The sequence below is a fragment of the Sphaeramia orbicularis genome, chromosome 10, assembly GCF_902148855.1.
Source record: "Sphaeramia orbicularis chromosome 10, fSphaOr1.1, whole genome shotgun sequence".
Lineage (NCBI taxonomy): Eukaryota > Metazoa > Chordata > Actinopteri > Kurtiformes > Apogonidae > Sphaeramia > Sphaeramia orbicularis.
The window spans coordinates 4,041,375-4,053,664 of NC_043966.1; the positions used below are offsets into that span (position 1 = coordinate 4,041,375).

General features: G+C 38.5%; 1 protein-coding gene across 1 annotated transcript in view; it reads right to left on the bottom strand.

Annotated features, from left to right (window-relative positions):
- The window catches only part of mgat4b (alpha-1,3-mannosyl-glycoprotein 4-beta-N-acetylglucosaminyltransferase B), a 100,911-nt gene that overhangs the window by 25,682 nt on the left and 62,939 nt on the right, over nucleotides 1-12,290 (bottom strand). Inside the window, exons 3-6 of the mRNA XM_030145428.1 lie at nucleotides 11,906-12,049; nucleotides 9,197-9,330; nucleotides 2,311-2,357; nucleotides 926-1,039 (exon numbers count right to left, since the gene is read on the bottom strand). Of these exons, the coding sequence (XP_030001288.1) occupies nucleotides 926-1,039; nucleotides 2,311-2,357; nucleotides 9,197-9,330; nucleotides 11,906-12,049 (439 nt within the window). The remainder of the gene's footprint in view (nucleotides 1-925; nucleotides 1,040-2,310; nucleotides 2,358-9,196; nucleotides 9,331-11,905; nucleotides 12,050-12,290) is intronic.

Sequence of the window (12,290 nt, forward strand, 5' to 3'; positions counted from 1 at the left end):
AAAACCTCCTCTCCTCAGGACGTTTTCAGACTCAGCGGGTTTTTACAAAAACACCATCGACCGCGTGCAGTAAAAACACTTCACATAGCGGCATGAAGGTGGGGCTAGGGGGTGGGGTGGGGTTATTTATTCATTTATTTATTCATTTACGGAACAATGAGGAGAAAGAGATGCAGTTTTCTGGTCTTTGGGGCTGAAGGAGGAGACGCCATGTGTTTATCACATGACCCATAAACCCCCATGAACACCACAGGGCCCGACGCACGGGTCAAAGGTCAGATTCCAATACCCTCAACACAAATAAGGCCAGTCCTTCGGTTTCATAAAGCTGTATTACACTGGTCTACAGGTATTAGAAATGATCTGCCTCAGATTAAATGTGCTCCATCGGACATACTTTAATAAGATGAATGTAAATTAATTGACCAAAGTGCTGCTCCGCTTCTGTCGGACAAATGGAATGAATGAAACACTGCAGCGTCACAGATGGACCTACAGTTAGAACACGGACAAACACTGGAATAATTATACTTTCCTTTTTTTCTTTTGTTCAGACGAGGTATAGTTTTTAGATGTCACCAGCTTGACATCTAAAAACTATACCTGGTCTGAACAAAAGAAAAAAAGAAAAGTATAATTACACTAATAGAAGACAAAACGAACATCGTTAGCCTTAAACACTGGAATAATATGGACCACAATAATGCAAATACAACTACACAAAGCATTACACACACATTAAACATACACAAACCACAGCACAATACAGGGAAACTGGAACCAGACTGGATGGACCTGGACCACACGTTCTGGTTCGGATTCAACGACATAAACCTGTTGAATGACTGTGTGTTTTCATTTTTCTCTGACAGGATCCACAGGAGGTGGAACAGCTCAATGACCTAGTGTCGGCGCTCAAACCCACCTGACTCTCTCCTTGGGGTCGCCGAAGGACTCACGAAGGCGAGAGAAGTCTGGGTAGAAGTGGACGGATGGCGACACGACCTCCAACAGACCGGACTGGATCTCTGCTGGAAAACTGAAACACACACAAACATGTTCAACAAAACCACAAACTATGTGCTCATGGGTTTAGTTTATTAAAGAGTCTATCTATTTAAGCAGAAATGGACAATTAAGGTACATCAAGTTAAACGAACGCACGAGAATATTATGAAAAGGAACAAAATCTGTCTTTTTTTTTTTAACTGAAGCCCAGACTGAAGGCAAGAAGAATAAGTAAAGATGAAATGGAAAAAGAAAAAGAAAGAAAAAAGTAGGAGGGGAGAAAGGAAAGAAGGAAATGTAATAGAAAACTTTATTATCTATTAAACTCCATGGCACGAAAAAAAAACTGAATTATAGCTTCAGTCCGATTAAAACTGGAGGATCTAAGGAGGCAGGAAAGGAAATATGAGTGTAGGAAGGATTTTATAAATGAGGATGTAAAATAGGGAGGAGAAATTAAGAGCTGAGGAGAGAAAATGAGATGGTAGGAAAGAAAAAAAGGAAATTAAGAAGGAATGAGTGGGTAGGAAATGAAGGAGGTAGAATAAAAGAAAGGAAGGAAAGAAGGAGGTAAGGAGGGAAGTGAGGATGGAGAAAGGAAACAAAATACCTGAAAATCTATAGAAATACATGGAAAAATAAGAGAAAGGAAAGGACATAAGGAAGCAGGAAAGGAAATATGGCTGCTGGGGAAAACAGGATGAAGGAAGGAAGGAAGGAAGATAAATGAAGTAAAAGAGGAAGGAGAAAGGATATGAAAGGAAGAGGCAGGAAAGGAAGGAAGAGTACATTAAGAAGGAAAGAAGATAAGGAATTTAGTGAAGAAAAAGATGGAAATGAAATTAGGAGGTAGGAAGGTAAGAGAAAATGAGAAAAGAAAGAAAAAAACTGGGGAAAATATGAAGAAAAATAGGTTAAAAGGAGAAAAATTAGAAATGGAAAAGGACAAAAGAAGGGAGGAAAGGAAATAAGGGTGCAGGGAAAAAATGGGATGAATGAAGGAAGGATGTAAAAAAAAGGGGGGAGGAGAAATTAAGAGCTGTTAGAAAAGGAAAGGAAATGAGGAGGTAGGGTAGGAAAGAAAAGGAAAGGAAAGGAAAGGAGATGAATGGGTAAGGAAGGAAGGAAGGAAGGAAGGGTGTGGTCTGTGAACCATGGCGACGCCTTCACACACAGAGGTGAGCGAACGCCACCGTGTACGAGCCGACATCAAACACAACATGCTGTCTTTAACAGGAAGTGAAGAACCCCCTCCATTTCTGTTGCCGTGGAAACAGCATCCCATCATTCAGGTGGACTTACAGGCGCTTCAGGTTGTCTGCTACACTGGTGGCGTACTGCTGGTCAGCCTGCACACACACACACAGACACACACACACACACAGTTGAACACAGTGAAGGCATGTGAATGTGAGATAAACAGAGTAAACAGTCAAACAGAGACCTGGCCTCATTAAAACACAAAAAGAAACTTTATCCAATGGAGTTTTTATACGTACACACATGAAACAGGAAGGTCAGATTCACAGAGGCACTTAAACGCATCATAAAGGGTTCAAATGCACCATCATACTGTAAATAATTACAGTTATGGTTATTACTGTGTGTTCTGTTCACTGTAATAATAGTTTAACTCTGCATAAACACTATATAAGCAACAAGTAACACTTACATTAGTATTAATCTGACAATTCATGGGTTTTTTTTCACTTGAATTATTTCCCCCTGAAGTTGGACATGGACTGTCATCTCTGAACACAACACCATCATTCATTAGTATTTGGAATTTAAAAAAACAAAACAAATATTTCAGGTTCGTTTTGTTAGATTTTCAACTCTACACAAAAACTTCAAACTATCCTCATGTCATCACTTCCACTGATGAACGATAACCATGTAAAATGGGAATTATGTGTTATAAATCGTGCAATAACCCTCTGTTCTTACAATAACTGTAATATTTATTCACATACAAATGCATTATTTTTCACTTTCATAGCTATACACATTGTTAATATTGTAAAAATTATGTCTATTCATATTTTATGTATTTTATTCTACTTGTAGTTCTAGTCTTATTTTACTTTTGTTGAATGTTCTGTTCTATTTCTGTTTGACACAAATGTGTTGATAATATCTAGTTTAAATATGGATATATGAATATATTATTACTATAGTACTATATTGGACAATACAGAATATTATAAGTATTTATATTATATATGCATATGTGTTTTGGGTTTTTGTTTGTTTTATAGTTTTTATTCATATCTGAGTACTGATACTGGGAGGATAATTTATAAATGAGTATTATTATATTAGTGTATATAGGAATAAGGATGTGTTATATTGTTATTGCTATTATTATTATCATATTATTATTGTATTGATATTCATATAAATTAATAATTGCTATATAGAGATTATAAGGAATACAGAGTAGGGGTAGGAGTACATAAGATTTTACTTCTTCCTACTCCTTTTCGAGCATGTTTAATTAATTTTTTTTATTTTTTCTCTTTGTTTACTTATCAACCTTTTATGTATTATTACTGATATTTTGTTGGTTGGTTTTGTTTTGATTTCACTGTCTACATGTTCAAAATAAAGATTTCAATCAATCAATATTTCAAACATGTAGAACAATAAAAATATTTCAATTCTTTTTATTGTTCATGTCTGTAATATGTTCAAATGGTTCTAGGCTGAGGCAAAAGCTTATTAGTTCCAACCACAAATTCAACTAATTTCAATACAACATAGAAACTATATACATTTATATTAATACAATATATAAATATAGTTAGATCAGTTACTAATAATTATCATATACATAATTCTACATCATAATCCACCACGTGCTAAATTCAAACCAATATAAAAACAATATACAATCTGCTATAATTTATAATTACATATAACTTATACAAAAAACTCTATTAGTTTATATAACTACTATGTGTATCTATACTACATAATACAATTCATATATTACTGAGAAAATCTGGGTTTTATTGTCATTTATTTATAAACTGTTTATTGTTTTCATTCATTCATGTGTTTTTTGTCAGATTTTGGACTCATGCGCTCATGTTTTTTAGCCACGCCCACAGATATTGCTGTGTTTTGTCATGTTTCATTCGATCCAGAGCAGGTTTCTGGTTTTATCTGAAGCCCAGACCAGGAATAGCAGATACGAGGAGAAGCAGAACCGGATTATTTCACATTATTTTCACACGTCTTCTCAAACACCAACAACAACTTGTGCAACATCAGTGACATCATGCAGCTGCTCGTCCAATCAGAGGCTGGAGGGCAGGGGGGGCTCCCGGTGGGACGCGGGGGTCGCCTCGGGGTCACACATGTTTCCTGCAGCCGTGTGCGGTTTGTTTTGGCGTCCTGGAGCAGCCTGGCGGGTGGAGCTTAATGTTAACGAGGACCAGACAGAGCTTCGAGGGTTCAGTCTCAGACGCTGCGCGGCGCTGGATTTACTCAGACCATCAGGGTGAAGAACTGGGTTCAGGAGGGTTTCCCAGACCTCCAAGACCACCTCCAGGACCACATCCAGGATCTGGTGGATCTGGTACAGGAGCCAAAGACGGAGGATTTACAACAGGTTTGAACAAGAGCAGCTGGAAAACCACCACGGAAATGTGACCGAAAGACAGAAGATATGAGTGAAAATAAGACCACATCAACCTCCTTCTTCTTCTCCTTCATCTCTTCCTCCTCTTCCTTCTTCTCCTCCATCTTCTTCTTCCTCTTCTTCTTCTCCTCCTCGTCCTCCTCCTTCTCCTCCTCCTCCTCCTCTTTCTTCTTCTCGTCCTCCTCCTTCTTCTCCTCCTCATCCCCCTCCTCCTCCTTCTTCCGCTTCTTCTTCTCCTCCTCGTCCTCCTTCTTCTTGTCCTCCTTCTTCTTCTTCATCTCCTTCTCCTCCTCCTCCATCTCCTTCTTCTTCCTCCTCCTCCTTCTTCTTCCTCTTCTTCTCCTCCTCTTCTTTCTTCTCCTCATCTCCTCCTCCTTCTTCTCCTTCTTCCTATTCTTCTTCTCCTCCTCATCCTCCTTCTTCTTCTCTTCCTTGTCTGTCTTCTCCTCCTCTAAGGTGACTGATTTTGCTGCTGTTAAAGTCCATCACTGACTCGTCACATTAACCCTGATCTGAACCTGTTCCTTCCACATAATTAGTGTTAATTTTCTCCTGTTTATTAAGTTCCAAAGCTTAGAACAGTAGAACCACAAGGACTAAATAAATCAGAGACACTTCATTTAAAGGTATTAGCCTCTAGTTTCACAACATTTACTTTTGTAGTTTATGGATGAAACACAACTTGAACTACATCAGGTTCAATTTAGCTGAGACACTTTTGTTTCCTTTGTTTTTTTAACAGGAATATTCTCTCTCTCTCTCTCTTTGTCTGTTATTAAATGTTTTGTGTATTTGCAGATCCACTGTGATCTGTAAGTTATAACATACATATGGAAATGATAAACTGAGGAAGAATAATGTTAAAATTTCACTTATTTTTCTTAGAAATTTCGGACTGTTAATGGTTTTTCATTTCATTTATTTGGTTCATGGTCGTGCATTTCATCAGCAGACATTCAATAATCATCAGGTGGACAAACATGTACACACCCATGATCAAAAAGGTGCAGGATGGAAAAAATCTTCTATTTCCTGCCCCCTTCTAAATAACAATAGCCTTAATGGTTAGCCATACACAACTAGCTATAAAGTCATACTGTATAAAGTCAGACAAACCAAACAAAATACATCCAAAGATAATACAAAAGGAATAAAAAACCAAACGCAAAACTACATGTCCAGGAAGTGCAAAACAAACAGAACATAGGTAAATATATGACGAAATGGTGCAAAACAATTACAATACCAGACCAAAATAAGTAAATAAATCAAATATGAAGCAAAATGTACCAGCTCATAACTGTTCATATAATCTCATTGTTCTGTCTTTATCCACTTTTTTCAGATGGAATATGTTTTTACAGTCCCTCAGCTCATTATAAAGACAATTCCAGAGTTTAACACCAACCACATTTTTTTTAAAGGTTTGTAGATGTAAAGTTTTTCACAGTGTAATTTTACATTTTTCACCCTAAAACATAGGGAACCGTTTTGTTATTTGTGATGAATTCTTGGTTGTTCTGTTCTTATTGTACTGGTGGGGTTTGTTTGCGATCATACTGGTCTGAATGTGTTTGACACCCATGGGTTAAAGGCTCCGGAGTGAACGGGTTTAAATCCTAATGTGAACTGGTTCATCAGAGTTTCTTCAAAAAAGATGAAAATTAGAGCAGACAGTGATATATGTGGAAGTCTACAGCGTCTACATTTAATTTTCTAAATAAGAAAAACAGGTTTTATCTGAGTTACATTTTAACACCGTTATTATTTTTGGTGAAAACTGTGACTTTAAATCAGGGGTGTCAAACTCATTTCAGTTCAGGGGCCACATACAGTCTAATATGACCTGAAGTGGGCCAGACCAGTAAAATAATATAAATAATAGGATAAGAACTTATAAATAATATCAACTCCAAAGGTTTCTCTATGTTTTTGAGTGAAAAAAGTAAAATTCCGTGATGAAAATGTTTACATCTACAAACCGTACTTGAACATAACAAGAATAACATGAACAAATATGAAGAACCTGAAAATTCTTTAGAAAAAAAGTGCAGTGTTAACAATATTAGGACTTCGTTGATCATTTATACATGTGCATCACAACTTAATTTGTTCAGGTTATTCATATTTTTTGTAAAAGGCTAGTCTGTAAATGTATCTTTTTTTTCTAATTTTACTTTTTTTACACTAAAACAAAGAGGAAAATTTGCAGTTTTCATTATTTATAGGTTATTATGATAATATTTTACTAGTCTGATCCACTTTAGATTGAGCTAAAATGATTTTAACATCCTTGATTATTAATTTCTTCAGTGTAATTTTTGCATTTCACAAATTCATCCTAGGGGCCAGATTGGACCCTTTGGTGGGCCAGTTTTGGCCCCCGGGCTGCATGTTTGACACCTGTGCTTTAAATGAACTGAAGTTGTTTTACAAATTCAGTTCTTGGTCGTTCTATTTGTATAAAACCTCCGTGTTTCCTCTGACATCATCAGGTGCATGTTGTCGTTGCCAAGGTGACGCGGCGGCGGCTGTGTTCCCCTGCTGCGTTACGTCCCGTGTTCCCGTTTTCGGGTCATGTAATATTGACGCTACATGTCTCCGCTCTAAAAGCTTTAAGTGCCTTCACTGCTCATTTGTCGTCACGAACACAAACCTGATGAGACGTTTGTTCTTCCTCGAAACGTCCGGTTAAACGCAGAAAAACCAAAGCCCGACGTGTCAGGAACCCACGTCAGGTTCACGTCATGAAATTCAGAGGAAATCAAACAAAGGGAGGATATTACAAAGTGTGAGTCTGAGATAAAAACAGAGATGCCCAAAGGGAGTTGAATATTAAATCAGCCTGGACGGAAACCAGACAAAGACTAAATGTGAAAGACAAATGGATGAACGCAAACGCAGGACAGGAAATGAAACGTGGAAATTCACCCAGAACCGGCTCTGACAGGAGCTGAGGACCTGCATCTGGACCTGGACCAGTGTCTGGTCCTCCTCAAAACTCAGGGTTGAATCCCACAGAGACCGGATCAGACCCAGACCTGGTCCTGCAGGACTCGACCGACTTTAACTTTCAGTCAACGAACGACTCGATGGAAAACTCACAGTTACTGACTTTAACTCAGATTTGTAAATTCAACACTTTTTAAGACCCCCCGGGAACCCTAAATGTATGTTTTGTCTTGAGTTTTTGTATTCAGAAAATCAATTAAAATCTGAATCCATCCATAACATTAAAATAATCTAATAAAACAATCAGCTGACTGTTTGGGAAAGACTTCGTTTTGCTCATTTCTAGGTCACATGACCAGCGTTAACCTGAACATGTTAGATGAAACCTGTCCTGGTTTTATTTTCTTGTGTTTGTGATCTGAACACAGACACAGGGTTCATCCACACATCTAAAAACATCTAAAACAGTTCAAACCTTTATTAAATGTGTCCTCAAATGTGATCAGATTTGATTTATCACCCACATTTACAAACCCATGAACCCTGTTAGCAAAGTTAGTTTCAATTTTTAAAAATGAATTCATTATTTATAATCATAAAACATTTTAAGTCTCTAAACTCAGAAAGCAAAACTATGTTCTTACTCATATTATAAAGTTGATTTTTAGCTACAATTTTAATCAACAAATACTAAATAAATAAGTTTAAAATTAACCTTAGTCCCTTTATTGAAGTTAATGTTGGTGTGGTTTCTTTTATTGTTGACATCCAACAGCAAAAAATATCGTAAAATGACAGCGTGTTGTGTAATTAAGTAAATATTCATGGGAACATCTGACAACAGTCGTTGTAGGATTTGACTTTTATTTAAGGCTCAACGTGGAACATGATCAGTCTGTTCAGTGGTGGAACTTTCTTCAACTACTGGTGGTTATAGGCCTCCTCCTCCTCTTCCTGGTTCTCTTCCTTCTCATCCTCCTCCTCTTCTTCCTGGTTCTCTTCCTCCTCCAGCTTGTCCTCCTCTTCCTCCTCTTCTTCCTCCTCCTCCTCCTACTCTTCTTCCTGCTCATCCTCTTCCTCCTTCTGCTCATCCTCCTATTCCTCCTCCTCCTCTTCTTCCTCCTTCTGCTCCTCATCCTCCTCCTCTTCCTGCTCCTCCTCTTCTTCCTGGTCGTCCTCCTCTTCGTCCTTTCCACAGTTCCTTCTGGTCTGTACTTTCAGCTGTACATTCGTCTATTAGTCAATTATAATCCGAACACATCCATTGTTTATATGGACATGCAAGGGTGAAATGCATCCTGGGAGTCGTAGTTCTCTTCTCTGCGTCTGTATCTTCTGACTTTTCATCACATGTTGTAACCTTTTGGATCTGAAGTCCACATGCTGAAATGCTTGACGCTGCAGTGTAACGACACACCTGAACATCTCCACACAAACATGCCGGCACCGTTTGCCGTTAACTCCAGCAGCTGTGACATTATCACTGAGCGTTTGGGCTTCATTAGCTAAAGCTCTGACCTTTACACAACACGCATCAACACACACACGGAAACCAACACCAATTATCCACACACACACACACGCACTGACCTCGGCGATGAGGACGACGATGACGCAGTCGTCCTTCTCGGCAGCACTGAGCTCCGACATCAGAGAGGTGAGTGTGTCGGTCAAGTAGGAGTGGACCTCCCGCTTCACGCTGGGAACACCCATGACGATGGACACTGCACACGAAAAAAACCACACAAAAACAATAACACAGTGAGTGAATCACACACAAGGCAGCGTTTCAGCCTTCAACCAGATAACCAGATGAAATAAAACACCAAACGAACAAAACTGACCAAAATATGATCAAAACAGATCAAAGAATAAATGATAAAGGAATAAAGGAGATCATGTAAATGATCAAAAATGTATCAAAAATAAAAATAAAGGCACATATGCATGTGCTGACCCTCAGTTTATAGCATATTTATTTATTTATGAAAGTAAGTTTGTACCCAACAAACAGGTTAAGCAACAAGTTTTCTATCTGTTCTGTTCTGTTCTATTCTGCTCTATTCTATAAATAAATTAACAATATAAGAAACATTAACCAAATATTAATATCATCAAAGAAATGACTGAAAAATTTAATGACATTGTGAATAAAATAGGAGAAAAGAACAGAATCAAGAAAGAAGACAAAAATGACCAAAAATGAACAAGATAAAAAAATAAAAATGAAAACTCTGTGGTTTAATAAAGAGTCTGTTATCTGACCAAAGAGGTTAAACTGAGGCTGTGGCGCTGAACCGGACCCAACTAGACTGAACCAGACCGAACCGGACTGGACTGGACTGGACTAAACCAGACACAACCGGACTGAACCAGGACCCAACTGGCCTGATCTGGACCCAACCGGGCTGAGCTGGACTCAACCAGACTGAACCAGGACCCAACTGGACTGAACCAGGACCAAACCGGACTGAACCAGGACCCAACTCAACTGATTCAGACTGGACCAGGCTGAACAAGGACCCAACTGGACTGATCCAGATCAAACTAGGCTGAACCAGACCCAACTGGACTTTAACCGGGACGCAACTGGACTGATCCCGGACTGAACCAGGACCCAACTGGACTGATTCAGACTGAACCGGGCTGAACCAGGACCAAACCGGACCCAGCGGCGCCGGCTTCGTGTGTGCGTTTCCAGCCTGTATCTGTTTTTTCTGTGTGTTCGTGACCATGTAAAACAGATTTGGACCTCTTTCTCTTCTTGGTTTTATCTCCGTCCTTCTCTGCATCATAAAGCTCTTTACGTCCGACTAACCCTTTTTACCCAGAATGCATCATAAATACATCTGACTGCACGCACACTAATGTCTCCAGCCTCTGATGTGTCTGTTCTGCGCCGTTATCTGCATTAGAAAACGCTTTACGGACAAACAACGGCGTTTCCATAAATTCCACCTGACAACACGACCTTGGACCGGTCGGCTGGAGGTGGACGCGTCGTCCACGGAGACGCGGACGACGCGGACGATTAACGTCTTCACATGGTGATAATGATCGGAATAAATGTCACAGTTTAAAGGCTGAGTCCAAGTCTGAGATGGCAGACTGTTAGAAATGATTTAGAACAGATCTAATTAAAAAAAAATTATGTGAAACAGGAAAAAGATGAAAGAACATCAGAAAAAGAACAAAACAAAGATTACATCAGTGAAGAAACTGAGAGAAAAAACACAAAGAAATAATAGAAATGACAGAAAAGATGGAAAAACAAAAATGACAAAATGATGTAAGAGTTAAAGAAAAAAACACATAAAAGATGGAAGCACAAAGAAGAAAAAGAAATAAGACGACAAAAACCACTGAAAACAATTAAAAACATGAAAGAAGAAACAAGATAAAGATGAAACAAAATGTATAAAAGAGAAAAAACATTAAAGACACAAAAAATTTACAAACAGTACAAAGGATGAAAAACACGTAAAAAAATTTTTTAATAATTAATTAATAAATCATTAATGAAAAAAATATAAAAAAAATAGGACCAATGGCCCTGTAGCTTACTGGCCAAATTAAAAGCTTTGGGAAATGTATCCAGATGCCATTTATTCTCACCCAGTTATGTGTATTTATTCTATTACAGAAATAGTCCATGTTTTGGTCATATTCCAATCAGATCTGTAAAAAATTCAGATTTTAACTTGATATCATTTATATTTACTGAGTTATTGCATCAATCCACTTCCTATCTCTTATAATGGGGAAATTTTTCAAAGTGGCACCAAATCCAAAATCAGATCCGGATCCAAATAATTTCACTAACTTTTGTTGACATCATCATGAAGAAGCTGTATACCAAGTTTGAAGTCAATCGGAATTGTAGTTTTGGAGAAGAAGATGATTGAAATTTTTGTAATGGACGACGGACAACAGATGACGCCCCCAGACGACAATAGTTTACGGCCTGTTGGCCGGTAAGTTAAAAACAGAAAAAGACAAAGACCATACTTGAACATGGTATAAAAGAAGAAACAGACAAAGAGACACAGGATGAAAATGTTTAAAGTCACAAAAAGAGAGGCAAAACAAAACACAACAAAACAAAATGATAAAAACCTAAAAAACAAATAAAACGTGAAATAAAAACGATGTAAAAGAAGAAACAAAATAAAAATGAACACATCAGTTTCTTGTGGTTCTGGTCTCTCCAGAACCAGGTCTCATGTGTTGTGGTTCTGCTGCTGGTTCTGCTTGTGGTTGTTGTGATACTGGTTCTGGTTGTTGTTCTGGTGGTCTTACCTCCGGTGCGTCCCTGTCCCAGGTGGACAGCGGGCTGCAGACTGTCCTCTCGGTTCAGAAGGTGTGGAAGGTGGTGGAAGATGGATGGAAGCTGGAGGACGTTCTTACTGCTGCTGACGTTCCACAGCTTCAGCCTGGTCTCCTCTGAAACACAGACCACATGGGACCAGTTAGACCGGGTCAGACCAGTAAGACCGGGTTGGACCATGTTAGACCAGGTTGGACCATGTTAGACCAGGTCGGACCATGTAAGCGTCTTATTTTATTCACTTTCTCAGTTAAAACATTAAAACTTAAACATTTTACTTAATTCTGAACAACTATTTGACCCAGACCCCATCTCCCTGGACCAGGATCCAGACCCAGACCCCTGGACCCAGACACC